This window comes from Lepus europaeus, chromosome 7 (assembly GCF_033115175.1).
Source record: "Lepus europaeus isolate LE1 chromosome 7, mLepTim1.pri, whole genome shotgun sequence".
In the NCBI taxonomy this organism is placed as follows: Eukaryota; Metazoa; Chordata; class Mammalia; order Lagomorpha; family Leporidae; genus Lepus; species Lepus europaeus.
This window is the reverse complement of record NC_084833.1, coordinates 48,209,989-48,228,465: the sequence shown is the minus strand read 5'-3', so window position 1 is coordinate 48,228,465 and position 18,477 is coordinate 48,209,989. Positions and strand designations below refer to the sequence as shown.

The following is an 18,477-nucleotide window of genomic DNA, read 5'->3' as shown; positions in this document are numbered from 1 at the left end:
GCCATATGGGGGAGTGAACCAGCGAATGGAAGACCTCTCTCTGAGCTCTCTGTAACTCTTTCAAATTATCTACCCATTTTAAAGTTGGGTTGTCTTTCTGATGAGTTGTTCTGAGTACTAGATCCTTCTCAGATATACTGTTTTCAAATTTTCCTCCCATTCGGTGGGTTATCTTTACTCTCTTTTTAAAGACCTATTGAAAGGCAGACTTACATAGACTGAAGAGACAGAAATCTTCTATCCACTCATTCACTCCCCAAGAGGCTTCAATGGCCGGGGCTGGACCAAGCCGAACCCAGGAGGCAGGAATTTCCTCAGGGTCTCCTACAAGGGTGGAAGGGGCACAAGCATTTGGGCCATGTTTTGCTGCTTCTCCCAGGACATTAGCAGTGGAGCAGCCAGGGCTCAAACGGGCACCCATACGGGATGCTGACACACCTGCTATGCCACAACACCAGCCCCTACCTTTGCTATCTTGAGAAGACCCTTTGATACACAGTCTTCAATTGTGACAAAGTTAATCTTTTCTGTATTGTTTTTTGGCTCCTGCTTTTGGTGTCATATTTAAGAATCCATTGTCAAATTCAAGGTGATGAAGATGCATGCCTGCAGTTTTTTTTCTAAGTTTTAGTTTTAGCTCTTGCACACTTTAAGTCTTTGATTCATTTTTAGTTAATTTTTATGAGTATGAACTAAGTCCTGCCTCATTCTTTTCCATATGGTTATCTACTTGTCCTAGCACCGCTTGTTTACAAAACTTTTCTTTCCTCATTAAATGGTTTTGGCAGTCTCTGTGTGTCTTTCTTGAATCACGAATCAAACAAAAATAACAATAACTAAATAGTTGCTCTTTAAAAAAAAAAAAAGATTTATTTATTTGAGTTACAGAGAGGAAGACAGAGTGAGTGAGTCTTCCATCTGCTGGTTCACTCCCCAGATAGCCATAAGGGCTAGAGCTGTGCCGATCCAAAGCCAGGAGCCAGGAGCCAGGAGCTTCTTCCTTGTCTCCCACGTGGGTGCAGGGGCCCAAGGGCAGGGCGCATCCACTGCTTTCCCAGGCCATTAGCAAGGAGCTGGATCAAAAGTGCAGCAGCTGGGACTCGAACCGGCGCCAATGTGGGATGCCCGCACCACAGGCAGCAGCTCTACCCACTACGCTACAGCACCGGCCACCAAATAGTTGTTCTTGAAGTGAAGAATACAGCTAAAACTTAAAACTTAAAGGATGAGTTAAAAAGCTAAAGAGAAAAGGAGTAAATTGGAAAAGGTGTCACGGTAAATTAAGAATGTGGTACAGAGACTGAAACCAAAAAGGAAATATGGAGAGAAGTCAAAGATACAGAGTAAAGAAGGTCTATCATACATTTTGCCAAGGTTCCAAAAGAAAAGAATGTGCCAGATCCAGTATTGAGGAAGATAGTAGTTACCAAATATTAAGAACTGAAGAAGGTTACTGAGCCACATATTTAAGAATCCCATCTTTTTTTAATATTAATCGAATGTGATTAGCCTTGGCTAGTAATTGTTGAAGCTGCGCGATTTGTTCATTTATAGAGTTCATTATATTGTTGTCAACTTTCGCCTGTTTGAAATTTGCAGGATAAGGTCTTCAAAGACTAAGGGTGACATAAAGACTTAAAGATCTGACGGGAACTGTTTTTCATCACCAGAATTGGTTCTAATTGCTCTTTTATGGTCCCTGGGTCCTTTGGCATGTCATCCTAGGAGCAGAGAATCGCAGCCTAATGCTCACCTTGTAGGATGAAAGAACAGTATTAGAACATTTTTTTTAAAGAGTTATTTATTTATTTGAAAGTCAGATTACATAGAGGGGAGAGAGAGAGAGAGAGAGAGAGGTCTTCCATCTGATGGTTCACTCCCCGATTGGTTGCAATAGTCGGAACTGCGCAGATCTGAAGCCAGGAGCCAGGAACTTCTGGGTCTCCCATGCGAGTACAGGCGCCCAAGGACTTGGGCCATCCTCCACTGCTTTCCTAGGCCATAGCAGAGAGCTGGATCGGAAGAGGAGCAGCTTGGTCTTGAACCGGTGCCCATATGGGATGCCGGCGCTTCAGATCAGGGCATTAACCTGTTGCAACACAGCGCCCAGCCCCAGTATTAGAACATTTCTTGGAGCCCACATTGTGTATAGTGAGTGGGTAAAGCCACCACCTGCAACACTGTCCTCCCATATGGGCACCATTTTGAGTCCCAGTTGCTCCACTTCTGATCCAGCTCTCTGCCAATATACCTGGGAAAACAGTGGAAGATGGCCCAGTGGAAGATGGGTGCTTGGGTCCCTGCACCTACATGGGAGACCTGAAGGAAGCTCCTGGCTCCTGGCTTTGGTCTGACCCAACCCTGGCCATTGCGGCAATCTGGAGAGTGAACCAGTGAATGGAAGATTGATGCCTGTCTCCCTCTCCCTGTAATTCTGCCTTTCAAATAAATAAATGAATCTTAAAAAAAAAAAAAAATTCTTTAGATAGGTCTGTCATGTGGCTGTTGCTGTACTAAATATCTAAGTAAAATACTCAAGGCCATTCTCACAGAAACACTTCACACCTAAGAAACTGTGATGGGGGCCAGCGCTGTGGGGCAGTGGGTTAACACCCTGGCCTGAAGTGCCAGCATCCCATATGGGTGCTGGTTCGAGACCGGGCTGCTCCACTTCCAATCCAGCTCTCTGCTATGGCCTGGGAAAGCAGTGGAAGATGGCCCAAGTCCTTGGGCCCCTGCACCCGTGAGGGAGATTCGGAGGAAGCTCCTGGCTCCTGGCTTTAGATCGGCGAAGTTCCAGCTGTTGCGGCCAACTGGGGAGTGAACGAGTGGATGGGAAGACCTCTCTCTTTCCTCTCTGTGTAACTTGAACTTTCAAAAAAATAAGGAAATCTTAAGAAAAAAAAATGTGATGGGGCTGCAGCAAAGTAGTAGCGATCTAGATCTTCACAGAACCACAAGTCAGGCTCCCTATGTGGCATCTGTAGAATTAAGTGACAGGCTGGTTCTGAAATTTGGGATTCTTGGACTGAATAAACTCCCAGGTGAGATGCCAAGAACAACATCAGTAAGCTCATATTAAAGTCTGGAACTAAGAATGTACGTCAACAAGGAAAGAAATGACAGCAGCAGAGCTCCTTTATTCCAGAAATATTTTAATACAATCGTAGTACAGTTATGAAGTCACATTCAATCCACTTAATATATTTAAGGTATTAATAAAAAATATTATACATCTTAATTCACTATCTTAATATAATTAAAGTATTTGGTTCTTATAGATGAGACTAGTTCATACTTGCACTGCTAGTCAAACAGCATGTGAGTAAAATCTATGGATTATGAAGGTGGGGCTTCTGTCCTCAGATCTGAAGACTAACAAAAGTGAGTGTATTCTTTTTAAACACTTGAATTCTAAAAAGAATAGTTAACACATTTAAGGCAAGATATTGAAAACTTTATACAACTTGAATTTGAAAAAATGAGTATAAGGGGGCTTCGAAATGTTCGTGGAAAATCTGCATTATCTTTTCATTCCATTTTCCCACAAACTGTTTGAAGCCTCCTCGTACTTTACCAAAGATCATACATGCCTTAACATTTAGGTATTTACAGATTCATGTAAAGGCAGTCATAAAAACGTCAGTGCCAGTTCTGCACTGGGTTGCTCAGTAGAGAAAATAATAGCTTCTTGGAGTGAGCCATTATCTTCAAATCTCAAAACACTGGCAAGAAGAAAGAATTCTTCTGGCTCAGGACTTACATGTAGCATAATAATTTTCACTCAGTAAAGAGAAGTATAAAACATTGTGATTATATATAAAAATTAGTGTCTTGGCCAGTTTGCTTAAACTTTTGTTTTTCAGATTTACTTTAATTTAAACCTTTAAAAAAATGTTAAAAAATCCAAGGGATTTAAAACTGTTTCAGAGTGGTAGTGCAAAGAGGCTCCCCTCTGTTTGCTTTTTTGGTATGGGTTGCAGATCAGCATTTCACAAAGGAATAATTTATATTAAGATACATGAAAAATATATGTATACATGTTTTAATGACCAAAGAAGGCACAAAATGAATTAAATTAATAAGAGAAAACATTACCACTTGTTCTAAATTCTTGTTAATTATACAGTATTAATCTTAATATACACTCTGAGATATGATTCTATGTTTCTTATAATCGAAAAGTGACAGCACATAGTCTAGCTCTGTCTGCACTAGAAGACACTGCCGTAGCAAACTGCAAAAAGGCCGTCCAATTAATGATGACCTCATACCAAGACAGTACTTTTTTTTTTCCTTTTACAGTGGCTAAGTGACAACTCATGGAATGGAATTAGTTCTCAAAAGCTTGAGTGAAAATTTCTAGTGCTATTTTACATTTGCAAAGCTACTCACACACTTTAAAGAAATGTTAACCATAAGTAGAAAAAGCAAAGAGTGGTGCTTTGATGTATACCTTAATTAACTTATTAAATAGACAACATATTTTAACATAGAAAACACAGACATTCTTATATCCTACTCATGGGTATTCCTATAAATGGACCATTAGTGTTAGGCACCAAAAAATTCAAGTTTTGTTTTTTTTTTTTAAAACTATTCCTCTGATATATCCTCAACTCTTATTTCTGCTCTGCAAATGTCACCATTTAGATTAAACACTTGCACAGTTCATAAAAAAAGTATGTTCTGGGAAACTGAACTGAAGATTGTCCTTTCTCTCACGGTAGTCTTCATTGCATATTTTGTCAGTTTTCTTACAGCAACCAGATTGCTATCATCTCTATTACCATTTAAAAAATATCTGAATTTCTATTCTAACCATGAAAGTTATTATTATTATATATACACACTTATCTAAACAAAATTATGTCTGACACTGAATAACTAATAAAAATGAACCTTACTCTCAATGGTTTCTGTAGAATAATTTCAATCCTGTATGATTCTGAATCCCATTATATTATACAAAATAAAATCTTCCATATGAATGTACAATGTTTACAAATGTTAAGACAGTTTACAAGATGAACTTCCATAAAGATCATTACAATTTAGTCTGAACCCTAGAATCCTTGTCCTGGGCCTCTTGTGAAGAGTCTTCTCTATGCATAGAGCTTTTGTAGCAAACAGGAATGGGCACATGGGTGAGGAATTTGCATTTGTCTATAGAGTGAGTGACGTATGGATATATGGAGGTGATATGAACAAACTTCAGTTCACACATCTGGGAATAAACGCAGGATTATAATGGAATGAAGGAATTCAGTACACAACTGTATAAGTGGCCCTCATTCAGTAACAGGGCAACAAAACTTAAATGACTTTTTGTGGGAAAAACATTGGTATATAATGTTTTATCTTTAGTAAACTGAAAGTGAGTGAACACTACGTACTAATTACTTATTAATTCAGGAAAGAAATCAGAATGAAGTGCCAGGGAAGCATATAAAGTTAAGTAAGGCACCATTATTTACAACTTCAGTGATTGGCACTTATTCTGAAAAAGGCTTTAATGATAAGAGTAAAAAACCAGTATTATTTTTTCCCTAGTCCTACAAACTACGTAGTAGTTCTTAGCATAGCTGTCTATTGTGCTTTGCTTCTCAGCCTGGAACAGCAGCTGCGTGTTGTGGTAGCACTCTGCATCTTTCCTTTCCTTTGGTGTTCGTGAGCTTACACAGTGGTCAAGGCTCCAAGAGGTGCGAAACAGGAAACAAACATGCTATGTACGTATCAGGAACAACGCAGACGAGGTGGCAGCACTGACACAGCAGGATCTCAAAGCCCTCTGGAGGACTTAGGACGTTTAGGGTTTACAGCATTCAATATAATGACTTTTAGACACCAATGGCTTTCAAAAAGTCATAAAAATTAGTTAGTTTATGTGACTGTTGGTCCAACAAACATGTTGAAATTCAGCAAGTTTATATAATTTCTGCCCAAGTATAAAAATACTATACAGAGTTCACCAGTATGTGTGCACATGCACATGTTTATAACTGTCCTTGCTTCCAAAGCTCAGAAATTCACCAGCTTATAAGTAAGTTGCTGCAGTCAGCTGATACCACTTAACCGTCTCTTTGCTCAAGTTGAAGTCTTTCAAAGGCAGGGTTATTCCACCCAAGAAAAAATTCTCCCGCAGAGATTCTGCACTGAGTACACTTAGCTGGAGTTCCCTCTGTCTTAGGGTTTCTTTGCTGTACCCACTGTACACAAGCTACAACAAAGGAAAAAGAAACAATAAATTATAAATTAGAGTGTGTTTGGTTTTTTGGAATATTTTAAGTGAAACAAAAGTGAGACTATTAGCCAAAGAATTACTACAACAAATGACATCAGTTATGATGGTAGGATTTGTCTTAATACTTCTGAAGCACATTTTGTATTTCAAGAGTCTTGGAATGTATTGTAATTCCTGTGAATGTCTGACAGAGATGTACAAAAATAGATCAAAGGGCCGGCACCGCGGCTCAATAGGCTAATCCTCCGCCTTGCGGTGCCGGCACACCAGGTTCTAGTCCCGGTCGGGGCACCGAATTCTGTCCCGGTTGCCCCTCTTCCAGGCCAGCTCTCTGCTGTGGCCAGGGAGTGCAGTGGAGGATGGCCCAAGTCCTTGGGCCCTGCACCCCATGGGAGACCAGGAGAAGCCCCCGGCTCCTGCCATCGGATCAGCAGGGTGCGCCGGCTGCAGCGCGCCGGCCGCGGCGGCCATTGGAGGGTGAACCAACAGCAAAAGGAAGACCTTTCTCTCTCTCTCACTGTCCACTCTGCCTGTCAAAAAAAAAAAAAAAAAAAAAAATAGATCCAATTGTTGGATAAAAATTAACAACTAGAAACATGTTTCTTCTGAGATGGAGGTGATGCAGAAAGGAAAAGAAATTGCATGGCAATAAAACTTAAGATGACCTAATAGCTAGGAAAAACAAGAATGGAAGACAGCAAGGTAGGACAGTGTAATATTAAAATTATATTACAGCCGGCGCCGTGGCTCAACAGGCTAATCCTCTGCCTTGCGGCACCGGCACACCGGGTTCTAGTCCCGGTTGGGGCTCCAGATTCTATCCCGGTTGCCCCTCTTCCAGGCCAGCTCTCTGCTGTGGCCTGGGAAGGCAGTGGAGGATGGCCCAAGTGCTTGGGCCCTGCACCCGCATGGGAGACCCAGAAGAAGCTCCTGGCTCCTGGCTTTGGATCGGCTCAGCTCTGGCCGTTGCGGCCATCTGGGGAGTGAACCAGTGGATGGAAGACCTCTCTCTGCCTCTCTGTAACTCTGCCTTCCAAATAAATAAATAAATCTTTAAAAAAAAAAAAAAAAAAAAAAGCCATTCTGTTTCAAATTCTCACCATAGTCAAAACTTGGAATTTTAATTTTTCCAGAAAACATAATATGTTCTGAGAAACATAATGCAATCCTTCTCAATGTTTGACAGAAATAGCAAAAAACAAAAACACCTGACTACATCTTATTTCTCTGCTTACTAGAAAAAACAGAAACAAAAACACTGCTTTTTGAGGAAAATATTGATTGGTCTTTACCAAGCATTAGGTATACTTTTAAAGTGAAATGATATTCTTAGAGGTTTCAATAAATTCTTAAAATTTTTTTTAAAAGTTATTTGAAAGTCAGAAAGAGAGAGAGAGAGACAGACAGACACAGCTCTTACCTGCTGGTTTATTCCCTAAATGCCTGAAAGAATGAGGGCTGTGCCTGGCTGGAGCCAGGAGCCAGGAACTTAATGCAGGTCTCTCCCTCATGGATGGCAGAGACTGAATTACTTCAGCCATCATGCTGCCTCCCAGGTGTGCACTGTGAGGAAGTTAGAACTGGGAGCAGAGCTGGGACTCCAACCCAGGCACTCCGATATGGGATTGCAGGTGTCCCAAGCAGCATCTTCACCCTACACAAAATATCTGTCCTGGTTTTCATTTATAACCTTAAAGAAAACTCAGAATTCTTTGCTTCCAATCTCCAGCCAAACATTTTTGTATGGATGTAATGTTAGTGTGCACAAACATTATTTATCTAAAAGTGCTGAGTATGGAGAATTGAGAGAGACTTTAAGATGATATTAAAAAGTTAGCTTATATGTCCCAGTCATGTCCCATACTGTTTAGCTGATGTTTTGTTTTCAATTATTGTTGGAACTGTTACTGCTTTCAATTTTGAGCACTGCATTTTAAGAGGATCGCTGAGTGATTAAGACATAGTCAATGAATGATTCTGATACTACCACCTTCAAACAAAGGTGAAGATGTTTTCAAAGAGTGACTATAAAGGGCATCTGAACTTCACTCATCTGAGGGCTGTCATGGGGAGGTAGAAAGGAGTTGTTCTGAGAGCTACAACCAGGACCTTAGAGGTGACTGCAGGCAGTCAAGATTTCAGCTCAGGGCAAAAAGTAATCAAGAGTAGGAGGAGCTGCCAAGACCAGCTGGGTAGCCTGGAAGACCTTATGCACAGACTGGACATTAAAGAGTGGTGCTCACGCACTGTTACATCATGGTTCCTAAGGTCTGTTTAAAAACTTAAGAGTCTATGATTGAGGGGTCTATTCTACATCATTTAACTGCAATGGATTTGATTTCTTTTTTGCAATATATAACTCAGCAGCTGATATTTAAAAGCTTTGAGTGTTTTAAAATGTAAAATCTCAAAACAACAAATCCAAAAAAAGTTTATAGACATGATTTTAACTTACCATTTCATTGAATGTTGGATTCCTTGTTTTTCGTGAAATTTTGGTTTTACGCTTGGAAGTTTTGTTGGTATCTGGAAGTAGGTATGTTTTGACATATGGATTTGGGTCAGCCCCATCTTCAGTAACCTATGAAGAAAAGCAGTCCTCAACAGTAATGCTCCCTACTAAGGTAAAAGTTTATTCGACAGTCAACATTATTTGTAATCACTCACAAGATCTTTGATGTGCATCACCATGATGAAAAGAGTACCATTTCGGTAAGAGACAGATAATTTCACTGCTCCTCCTATTTGGCCTGGAGTAGGACTGAAGGGACCTGCATCTGAAAATACAAATGTTTTCCTTTTTATTCTATCTTGCTCATAGTAGTGGTCTAAGCTATAACAAAAAGTGTTTATTCCTGGACCAGCACACGAGGCAGGGTGGGGAGAAGCAAAGAACATGGCTGACGACTGATTTAAACTTGTTTAGGAAGGTTAAGTTTATCTAGAAATGGACTGGCTTGGAGAGGTCTTCAAAAAGTTCATGGAAAATGCTTGTGTCATATTTTAACTCTATTCTTCCATTAATTTTTGGGAGTACCTCATATACTCCCATTTTCACTGCAGCAAGTAAGACCATTGTCACTCTACTCCGTTCTCATCAAGAAGATACCAACTTACAGGTCATGAATTATCAACAAAGAAGAAAACAAGCTCACCTGCAGACCTAGCTATTCCTTCGGCTTTCTCATCACGAAGTAAAGGGTGGAAAAAAGTATAAACAAGATCACACTAAGATTGAAGAGAAAAAAGATTCATTAAACATTGTGCAGCACAAGAGGTATGGTGTTATTATTTGTTATTTGGGAAGTTTACCTCTGCCACTTCTGCTGAAGCACTCATCAAACTCTGTAAATAACTGTTTAATTCGATTTTCCTTTTGGCTGCTACATCTTTTATGTGCGTTCGGCCCAGAACCATCCTATTAGGGAAGCTACAAAGCAAAACAAAAACGTGAGATTTAAATTATTTCATCGGGAAGTACTTACAGAATCAAGCACAATATATACTTAGGATACAGTTTTGTATATACAAGAGTGGAAATTTAATCTATTATAAAAGTAGTTTTGGGGGGACTTCCCTTCAAGTACATGTGATAAAATAGTTCAATTACCCATTATCCTTTTATAAGCCATAGTACAAAAGATGAATGTGTTGTTAACTTCTGGGTATCCCACAGGGGTACAGGGGCCCAAACACTTGCACCATCTTCTGCTGCTTCGCTAGACACATTAGCAAGGAGCTGGATCGGAAGTGGAGCAGCCAGGACACGAACCAGCACCCATATGGGTTACTGGCATCACAAATGGTAGCTTAATTCTACGTCACAACACTGGCTCATTTTTTTTAAAATTTATTTTTATTTATTTGAAAGGCAGAGTTACAGAGAGAGAGGGATGGATAGTGATCGTCCATCGGCTGATTCACTCCCCAATGGCTGCAAAAACAAGGGGCTGGGCCAGACTGAAGCCAGGAGCCAGGAGCTTTATCCAGGTCTCCCACAAGTGTGCACCAAACTTAAGGACTTGAGCCATATTCCATTGCTCCAGGCACATTAGCAGGGAGCTGAATCAGAAGTAGAGCAGCTGGGACTTGAATCAGAGGCATATGGGTCGCCAGTGTCACAAGCAGCAGCTTAACCCGTTACGCCACAGCACTAGCCCTGGAAACACTCTAATACCACTTGGCCTCCTCCTAACTTGTGAAACCTAGTCTGAGAAGAATAGGAGCAATATTACACAGGAAATCTATTGGTCATTAAGCTATATTAAAAGTGACGCTTCTCTAAGGATAGCAGATAAAAAACTAAGCACTAAAATTTTGATGAACAGTTTCAGTAATGCTTGCTTCAGTTTATTATTTATCAGAGGAGCTCAATATGGCCCAGAATAAATGATTTCTGCAGCAATTTAGCATCTGACTTTTTAAAACCAAGATTACAATTTATCTTGTGTTGCTTACTATGTTAGAGACAATAAAGTCAGGTACATTTATAAGTCTGGAAATTCCATATTTTAATATCTTGATCATATATTCATTGTCTATTCATTCAACAAAAATTACAACTCCTTAACTATGTCTAGTTCTGCATTAGGCTTTTGTGATACAGGAAAATAAGTCAGATGTAGTCTCTAGAATCTTAGTAAGCGTTAATAAAAGGTTTTTCACTTACGTTTATAATAGTTTCCTACAAAAGGGAATAATGTAAAGCATGGGAACGTACCCTGGTAACTTCCAAAGTGGAAAAATAATACCGAGCTTATTATGAAGTTCCTGAAACTCGTCAAATGTCCGGAAGACAAATGATGGTTCAAGCTGTCCTTCCCTCAAAATTCGGACTACATAAATCTGAAAAGAAATCATACCCCAGATGCATTACATTTATAATAAAACCTCCTTTCCTGACAGAAAAGAAATTTACACTCCAAGTGCTTTTTAACTTGTTAATGTGTCACCAATAGGAAACAGCAAATATAAAACTCATTATTTTTATAGCATATCTAACTACATTGTAAGAGTGATCATAACCACTAGAGATATAAAAAAGAACCTGAAAATGGAAGTACAAACAATAATTATACTTTCTAATTGTATAAATTTAGTGCATTTCCAATGAAAATGTTGACTTAAGAAAGGAAAAAAGCAGCCGGCGCCGTGGCTTAACAGGCTAATCCTCCGCCTTGCGGCGCCGGCACACAGGGTTCTAGTCCCGGTTGGGGCACTGGATTCTATCCTGGTTGCCCCTCTTCCAGGCCAGCTCTCTGCTATGGCCCGGGAAGGCAGTGGAGGATGGCCCAAGTCCTTGGGCCCTGCACCCCATGGGAGACCAGGAGAAGCACCTGGCTCCTGGCTTCGGATCAGCGAGATGTGCTGGCCGTAGCAGCCATTGGAGAGTGAACCAACGGCAAAAAGGAAGACCTTTCTTTCTGTCTCTCTCTCTCACTATCCACTCTGGCCTGTCAAAAAGAAAGGAAAAAAGCACAAAAGTTACTGGAAAACTTGCTTTACTGGATATTTAAATTATTATAAAGTTACAGTACTTGAAATATAATATAGGGGCACAGAGTCAGATATATCTATAGAAAACCAGAAATAAATGCAGAGAAATATGTAAACTTAGTATATATAAAGGTAGCACTATAAATCATAAGGGAAAAAATGGGCTACTCAATAAAATGGTATTAGGATAAAATACTACACAAAAAGATACCAGAATTTATTAATAAAACAGGTAAAAATTCAACTTACAAAACTACTTTCTAAAATCTATCAATTCACCACAAATTTTTAAACAGTGCTAAAAAGTATTACCCAAAACAACTTTGTAGTGAAGGGTGAACAATGACAACAAAAAAGATGATATTATATTCAAGGAGGGAAAAATGTGGTGAAGATCCTATCTTTGTTAGAAAACTGTGTGCGAGATAATACTTTATCAGAGAGTGGGATAGGGCCTTACACTTTTTACTTTAGTATACTTCTGTATTAGTTGAATTTGTTACCAGGAGTAAGCTTTAACCTTGCAATTAAGAAAAAATTAAAGATAAGAAATGACAAAAGCGGAATAGCACTACTTTTAAGCTTACCTCGGAGAGGAAGAATATCATTGGGCCTTCACAGTTGTAAAGCAAGTTTACAAAAAAATCAATACATTTAAACATTAGAAATGTCTCAAGTATATTTGCATACTTTTGAATCATCCATGGAATAAACAAGCATGAGTAGAACAAATGTTTAAAAAAACAATATTTAATTGAGAGGCAGAGAGAGAGAGGGGGAGGGAGGGAGGGAGAGAGGGAAAGAGAGAGAGAGTACACATACACACTCATATCTGCTGGTTCACTTCCCAGAAGTTTGCACCAATCGAAACCAGCCGCCAGGAATTCAACTCAGGTCTCCACATTCATGGCAAGAGCCCAAATGCGTGAGTCATTAATGCTGCTTCTGAGTCTGCATTAGCAGGAAGCCAGAATAAGGAGCAAAGGTGGGTACTGAGCCCAGACATTCAGATATGGGATGTGGGTGTCTAAACCATTAGGCCAAATGCTTGGAACTTGGGGACAGAATGAAGCACAAAAGACAACAATCACGTATGTATTAATAGTCTACAAATACTGAAATCAAACTTACATAATGCTTATCTGGGTTGTATTTCTTATGATACGTAAAAACAGAGACTTCCTTGATTCGACCGTCTTGTCTAAAGGAGTATGTTTTGGGCGAAAATGAAAGGATGGGCTCATCATTAGAAGGAACACCAGAAAAACGCAGTTGAGCAAGGTTGTGAATAAAGAAGTTAAACTTTGTGGCAATGCTTCCCAAACTTGATTCAATCAGCCTAGAAAATAATGAGAGCTTGTTAACAGAAAATGTTCATGAGGATTCATGCTTACCGTCCTTCAACATAATAAAAGATAAAAACACCTCTATTTTTTTTTAAAACATTAAACCAATTCTCCCTTTGTCAGCAATTCCCTTTGTTCTACAGGCCAAAGACTTGTTAAAATGCATTGCACCCAAATGAAAACCTTTAGTACAAGAAATGATACTTGGTTTTCTTGAGCCCTATTGGATCCAAGATTAATTCAAGAGCTATTGAGGATAGAAGATGAATGTTACAAAGCTGAGAAGATTACTTTGGTTATTTTATCCATTTGTAATAAAGAGGGAAGGTGACAACAAATAGAAGCTTATTTTCTATTAAATAGTAGACCTTAGTGTCAGACTTCTTTAGGTAATCAAAATTGCACTCAGTTGGGGAAAGAAGTCAACAGAATGAGGAGTTTGATGGAGATAATTTGGAAGGTAGGCCTGCATAAAACATCTTAGGTAAGCAAAAGAAACAAAATGTCTTAGAAACAGGGTACAGAAAGCTAGAAAGGAGAAGGAGATTCAAAAACGGAAGTAAAAGAACTACAAATACAGGTTTTTACCTTGCTATATAGACTGAATGAATATTTGTATTCCCTCAAATTTATATGTTGAAATCCCAGTTCCCAATGTGACTATATTTGGATATGACCTTAAAGGAAGCAATTAAGGTTAAATAAAGATGGGGCGTTGATCCCACTGGAGTGTCCTTATAAGGAGAGACAACAAGAGTCTGCTCTCTCACTGCCGTGTGAGGATAAAGGAGAAGGTGGCCATTTAAAGCCTGAGACAGGAGCCTTCATCAAGAACCTACTCAGCTAGCACCTTGATCATGGACTTCCCAAACTCTAGAACTGTGGAAAAATAAACCTCTGCTGTTTAAACCACCCAGTCTATGGTATTTTATTATGAATTCCAAGCAGACAAATACATTTGCATTGTAGTTTTGCCCAGGGAAACCAATGAATCTCTAAGAAACAAAAATAAAAACCCATCAATACCTAAATTGTTGGGGATAGTTTGGAAGGCTGTACAAAAGTCAGCTTCCTTCAAATCATTTCAGCCCAGATTGTTGACACTACAGAAGTCCAGTGAAGTGTTTTATATCTCTTTTCCACTGGGAGGAAGAAGGCAAGAGAAAAAGGAGAGAAAAGAACATGAGCTCACATGCCCCATCCCTCCCTCTGTGGCATTAGGATGTGGCAGTAGCCTAGTCACTTTAGACCATATTTCCTGGGAAGATTGCTTTTAAGGGCACAATGACAAACTCAACTGCTAGTTGTGAGTATATGTGTTTCAAGTACTATGTCATATAATATAGTTTACTACAGCAGTGTCCCAGAGCTTGCTGTTTTACGCACTGAGAACATCCATGAAAATTAAGGCAGAATTCTGAAAAATAGATTAGTGCAGATATCATTTTAGAAAGAAACTTTAAAGAAGTACATGGCACTGGGGCCGGCGTTGTGGAACAGTAGGTTAATCCTCCACCTGCGGTGCTGGCATCTCATATGGGTGCCAGTTCTAGTCCCAGCTGTTCCTCTTCCAATCCAGCTCTCTGCTATGGCCTGGGAAAGCAGTGAAGGATGGCCCAAGTCCTTGGGCCCCTGCACCCGCATGGGAGACCAGGAAGAGGCAACTGGCTCCTGGCTTCAGATCAGTGCAGCTCTGGCCATTATGGCCACTGCGGCCATTTGGGGAGTGAATCAGTGGAGGGAAGACCTTTCTGTCTGTCTCTAACTCTACTTCTCAAATAAATCAATAAAATCTTAAAAAAAGAAAAAAAAGTACATGGCACTGTAGAAAACATGTTCGTAAGAAATAGTTCACAAATAGAACTTTTAGGGTTGAGATCATGTTTTGAGAGAAATGTATTTTTAACCACATAATTGTAAATCCTTTATATTTGTTCAGTAAATTTTTGACAACTTAGTTATACTGTGAATCATAATTTTTTCTTGTAAATCAGATTTTTTTGACATATAGCATTTAATTAAACTAAGGTAAAAGAAATAAAGGCCAAATTGTAGTGCTTTCTCAATATATTTAAAAATGCCTTGAGGCCAGCGCTGTGGCAGAGCAGGAAAGCCGCCACCTACAGTGCTGGCATCCCATATAGGCACCGGTTCAAGACCCAGCTGCTCCACTTCCGATCCAGCTCTCTACTATGGCCTGGGAAAGCAGTACAAGATGGCCTAAGGCCTTGGTCGCCTGCACCCACTTGGGAGACCCAGAGGAAGCTCCTGGCTCCTGGCTTCAATTGGCACAGCTACAGCCACTGCTGCCAATTGGGGAGTGAACCAACGGATGGAAAACCCCTCTCTCTGCCTCTCCTTCTCTCTGTGTAACTCTTTCAAATAAATAAATAAATCTTTTTTTTAAAAAAATGCCTTACCTAGTAAAGAAAATTGTTGCTTCTGCATCCGTAGTTTGGGGTTGAAGTGCATCTCTAACATATTTCAAATCCTGAACACTTGTAAGTTCTGGTAACCCTGAAGGAATCATCTATGGAAGAGATAACAAGTTTTTTGTTTGTTTGGTTGTTGAGTTAAATTTTTGTTCCCTACCTCTCCCTGAAAGCTGGTCAAGTGATTAGAACTAAGGAAACAAAACAATCTCAGTTGTGAGGGGTTTGTTAGTGTTCTGTGGACCTAAGTGATGACCTCACAAATGAGAAAAGTCAAGGCCAAGGAAGTCAAGTGATCCAGTGGAAGTTGTGAAGCCAGCTTATGGGATAAAAGCTGTGACATCCAGACCTCCTATTTTTAGATATGCATTTTTATTACCATATCAATTAATCACAATTATCATAGCAGAGCTTCTTTGGTTTTTGTCCTCTTTACTAATAATACAAGGGTATAATAATATAGCTGATATTTATAACTACAGTAAATTTATTCTAAAATCACAAAATTAACTTTTTTACCGACATAAATGCACTAATATATAGTTAATTAAATACTTGTAAAGACCAGTTACCAGTGAAAGGAGGTTAAGAAAGAGGTTTGTCTGCTTTCTTATCAAGTTGTACGCCTGACAGCAAAGGTCCACAAACAACTGGAAACGAATGGTGGGCTTTTCACCTCCATTAATGACATAAGCCATATCAGAAGTCAGCACAAATGGAGCCCGATCCCTATTTAAAATCAAGTACAAGCAAAGTATTATTTAAGGAAGATATTCAAACAAATGCTGTTACTGTTACAAAGTTATTAAACTCTTAGAACTGTTGCAATTTCCAACTAGGAAACTTAGCATAAGGCAGTTTTGAATTTCTATAATTCACATTTTCAGAAAAGCCATCAAATAATAATCTCATTACTTAGAACTTACACTGAAAACTCCCCAGATCTTATTTATAAATCCACAATTCCAAAGAGAGATCAAACACTAGTTGCAAACACATGTAGAGAAAAATCCTGTACTTGTTGCCATTACACAAATAGAACCATTTCTAATAGTTGCCACTAACTACACCAAATAAAATATACTTTAATTTATTTCCACAAAGTTTACACACACTCATCTTATGTGCTATGTGGTAAGTGAGCTCTGAGGGCCTTTTTTGCCCCTAGTTATGCTCAAAGGCAGCAACAAGGCAAAGCTCTGTCATAGCAATAATACCAATAGCAGTACCTTTTAAAGCTACCAAACATCTGTGCATGGCCCAAAAACTTTCCAAAGTCAATGTGAAACATGTGTCCTGTGCTTCGAAGCATTATATTGTCATTGTGTCGATCACAAATGCCTAAAACGTAGGTGGCTACACAGCATCCAGCACAAGAATAGATAAAGTTTTCAGAAGCCTACAATAAACATATAAGATTATTTTAGGAAAAAAATTACTTTTAGAAAAGGAAGGCTAATTCATCACTGTTTAAAAACACTCTTGTAATCCACACTCTCAACAGAATCCAAACTGGGTTACAGTAATAAATGTTAGCCTAATCCTATTTCAGAAGCAAAGGTGATCACTGCCCCTTTCTTCTAGTTTTGGCTTTTACAGACAGGGATCCTGCCAGTCCTGACATGGAGTATACACTGCCCTTGAATAGCTTTTAAGTACAATGTTTCTGGAACCCTGCTCTGCACAGATTCTGCTGTTTACCACGAGTGGTATCATTAGAACAAAAACTAATCTGGATAGAAGAAAAAAAACTGTACTCTTCTTGTAGGGAGGACATGTGTAAAGAAAGTCAGCTTCTATCTTAAAACATCCAGTCATAACAATTAACGTGATTTGTTTCCCCATTTGGTGACTCCCTACATGCTATCTGTAATTACCTCAAAGAGAACTATAGTTTTCCATAGTTTCATATAGTCTTGCCAGTCTTGAGACTACTAGAATTAATAATAAAATATCATACAGAAGGACACAGCAAGTACAAAGAGTATTTTTACCTAAAACATGTACATTTAGTTTATTCTCAAAGTACTGTGTTTCTGAGTGGTGCAGCCATGTGGCTCTATTTGTCAATGTGGTTAATTTTATTCCAATCTCATCTAGAAATCATTACCAATGATGCTGACAACAGCAATAGTGTGTACATACCACTTATTTCAAGTGAAACATACCTCTCTCCCTCTCCCACTCTCTTTACACACACACTCACACACTTAACTCATTTAAAATCTCCCAACAAAAAAATGACTGAGGTACTATTACTATCACCATTTTACAGATCAGGGAATCTGAAACACAGGTAAGTTCACTTGTTTGCCCAACATACACATCTGTTACATGGCAGAGCCAAGATTCAAATTCAGGCAATGTGATCCCTCTATGTTACAGTACCTCTCATTAAATCACCTAAAAAAGCCAGATGCATAAAAGGTGCTTCCTATGTGCTACTTGACAGTTATTGTGTGACAAACAACTTACCAAGAATCACAGAACAATCAACATTAGAATACACAATATTGGCTTCTGCTGCACTGCTTTCCCCATATCATAAGTAGGAAAAGGGTATAATCTTACAGTTTAAAAGACTCACAAAGAGAAGCTGATGATACATAAACTGCACTTAAATTGGGGTCTGCTTACATCACTATTTCAAGTGTAACTGAATATTCCTTAAGCCAAGTTAAGATTGTGAGAGGCCTTGATTTGTTAAGAGATTGTCCTCTCCTCACACATAGTTCAAAATAACACTAGAAAAAAAAATTGATGCTTCCAGTAAAAAGAAAATAAGCTATCAATTGTAAAATAACTTTATGATACTATTATTTTTATAGCTGTGTATGTACTACACTACTACAATATCTACAATGATACTCTACGGTAGAGATCACTAAGGTAGTAAGAGGTTAAATAATTTGCCCAAGACCCTGTAGGTGGGGACTCTGGGCGTAAATTCAAGCCCAGA

The 18,477-nt window shown here is 39.1% G+C and overlaps 1 protein-coding gene across 1 annotated transcript in view; it reads right to left on the bottom strand.

Annotated features, from left to right (window-relative positions):
* Positions 1 to 3,127: 3,127 nt before the first annotated feature.
* PIK3C2A (phosphatidylinositol-4-phosphate 3-kinase catalytic subunit type 2 alpha) overlaps positions 3,128 to 18,477 on the bottom strand; it is a 127,733-nt gene continuing 112,383 nt past the window's right edge. The window contains exons 24-33 of the mRNA XM_062196424.1: positions 16,748 to 16,917; positions 16,091 to 16,247; positions 15,507 to 15,616; positions 12,872 to 13,079; positions 10,965 to 11,089; positions 9,557 to 9,674; positions 9,400 to 9,472; positions 8,912 to 9,021; positions 8,700 to 8,825; positions 3,128 to 6,220 (exon numbers count right to left, since the gene is read on the bottom strand). Coding sequence (XP_062052408.1) covers positions 6,038 to 6,220; positions 8,700 to 8,825; positions 8,912 to 9,021; positions 9,400 to 9,472; positions 9,557 to 9,674; positions 10,965 to 11,089; positions 12,872 to 13,079; positions 15,507 to 15,616; positions 16,091 to 16,247; positions 16,748 to 16,917 — 1,380 coding nt within the window. The 3' untranslated portion in view covers positions 3,128 to 6,037. The remainder of the gene's footprint in view (positions 6,221 to 8,699; positions 8,826 to 8,911; positions 9,022 to 9,399; positions 9,473 to 9,556; positions 9,675 to 10,964; positions 11,090 to 12,871; positions 13,080 to 15,506; positions 15,617 to 16,090; positions 16,248 to 16,747; positions 16,918 to 18,477) is intronic.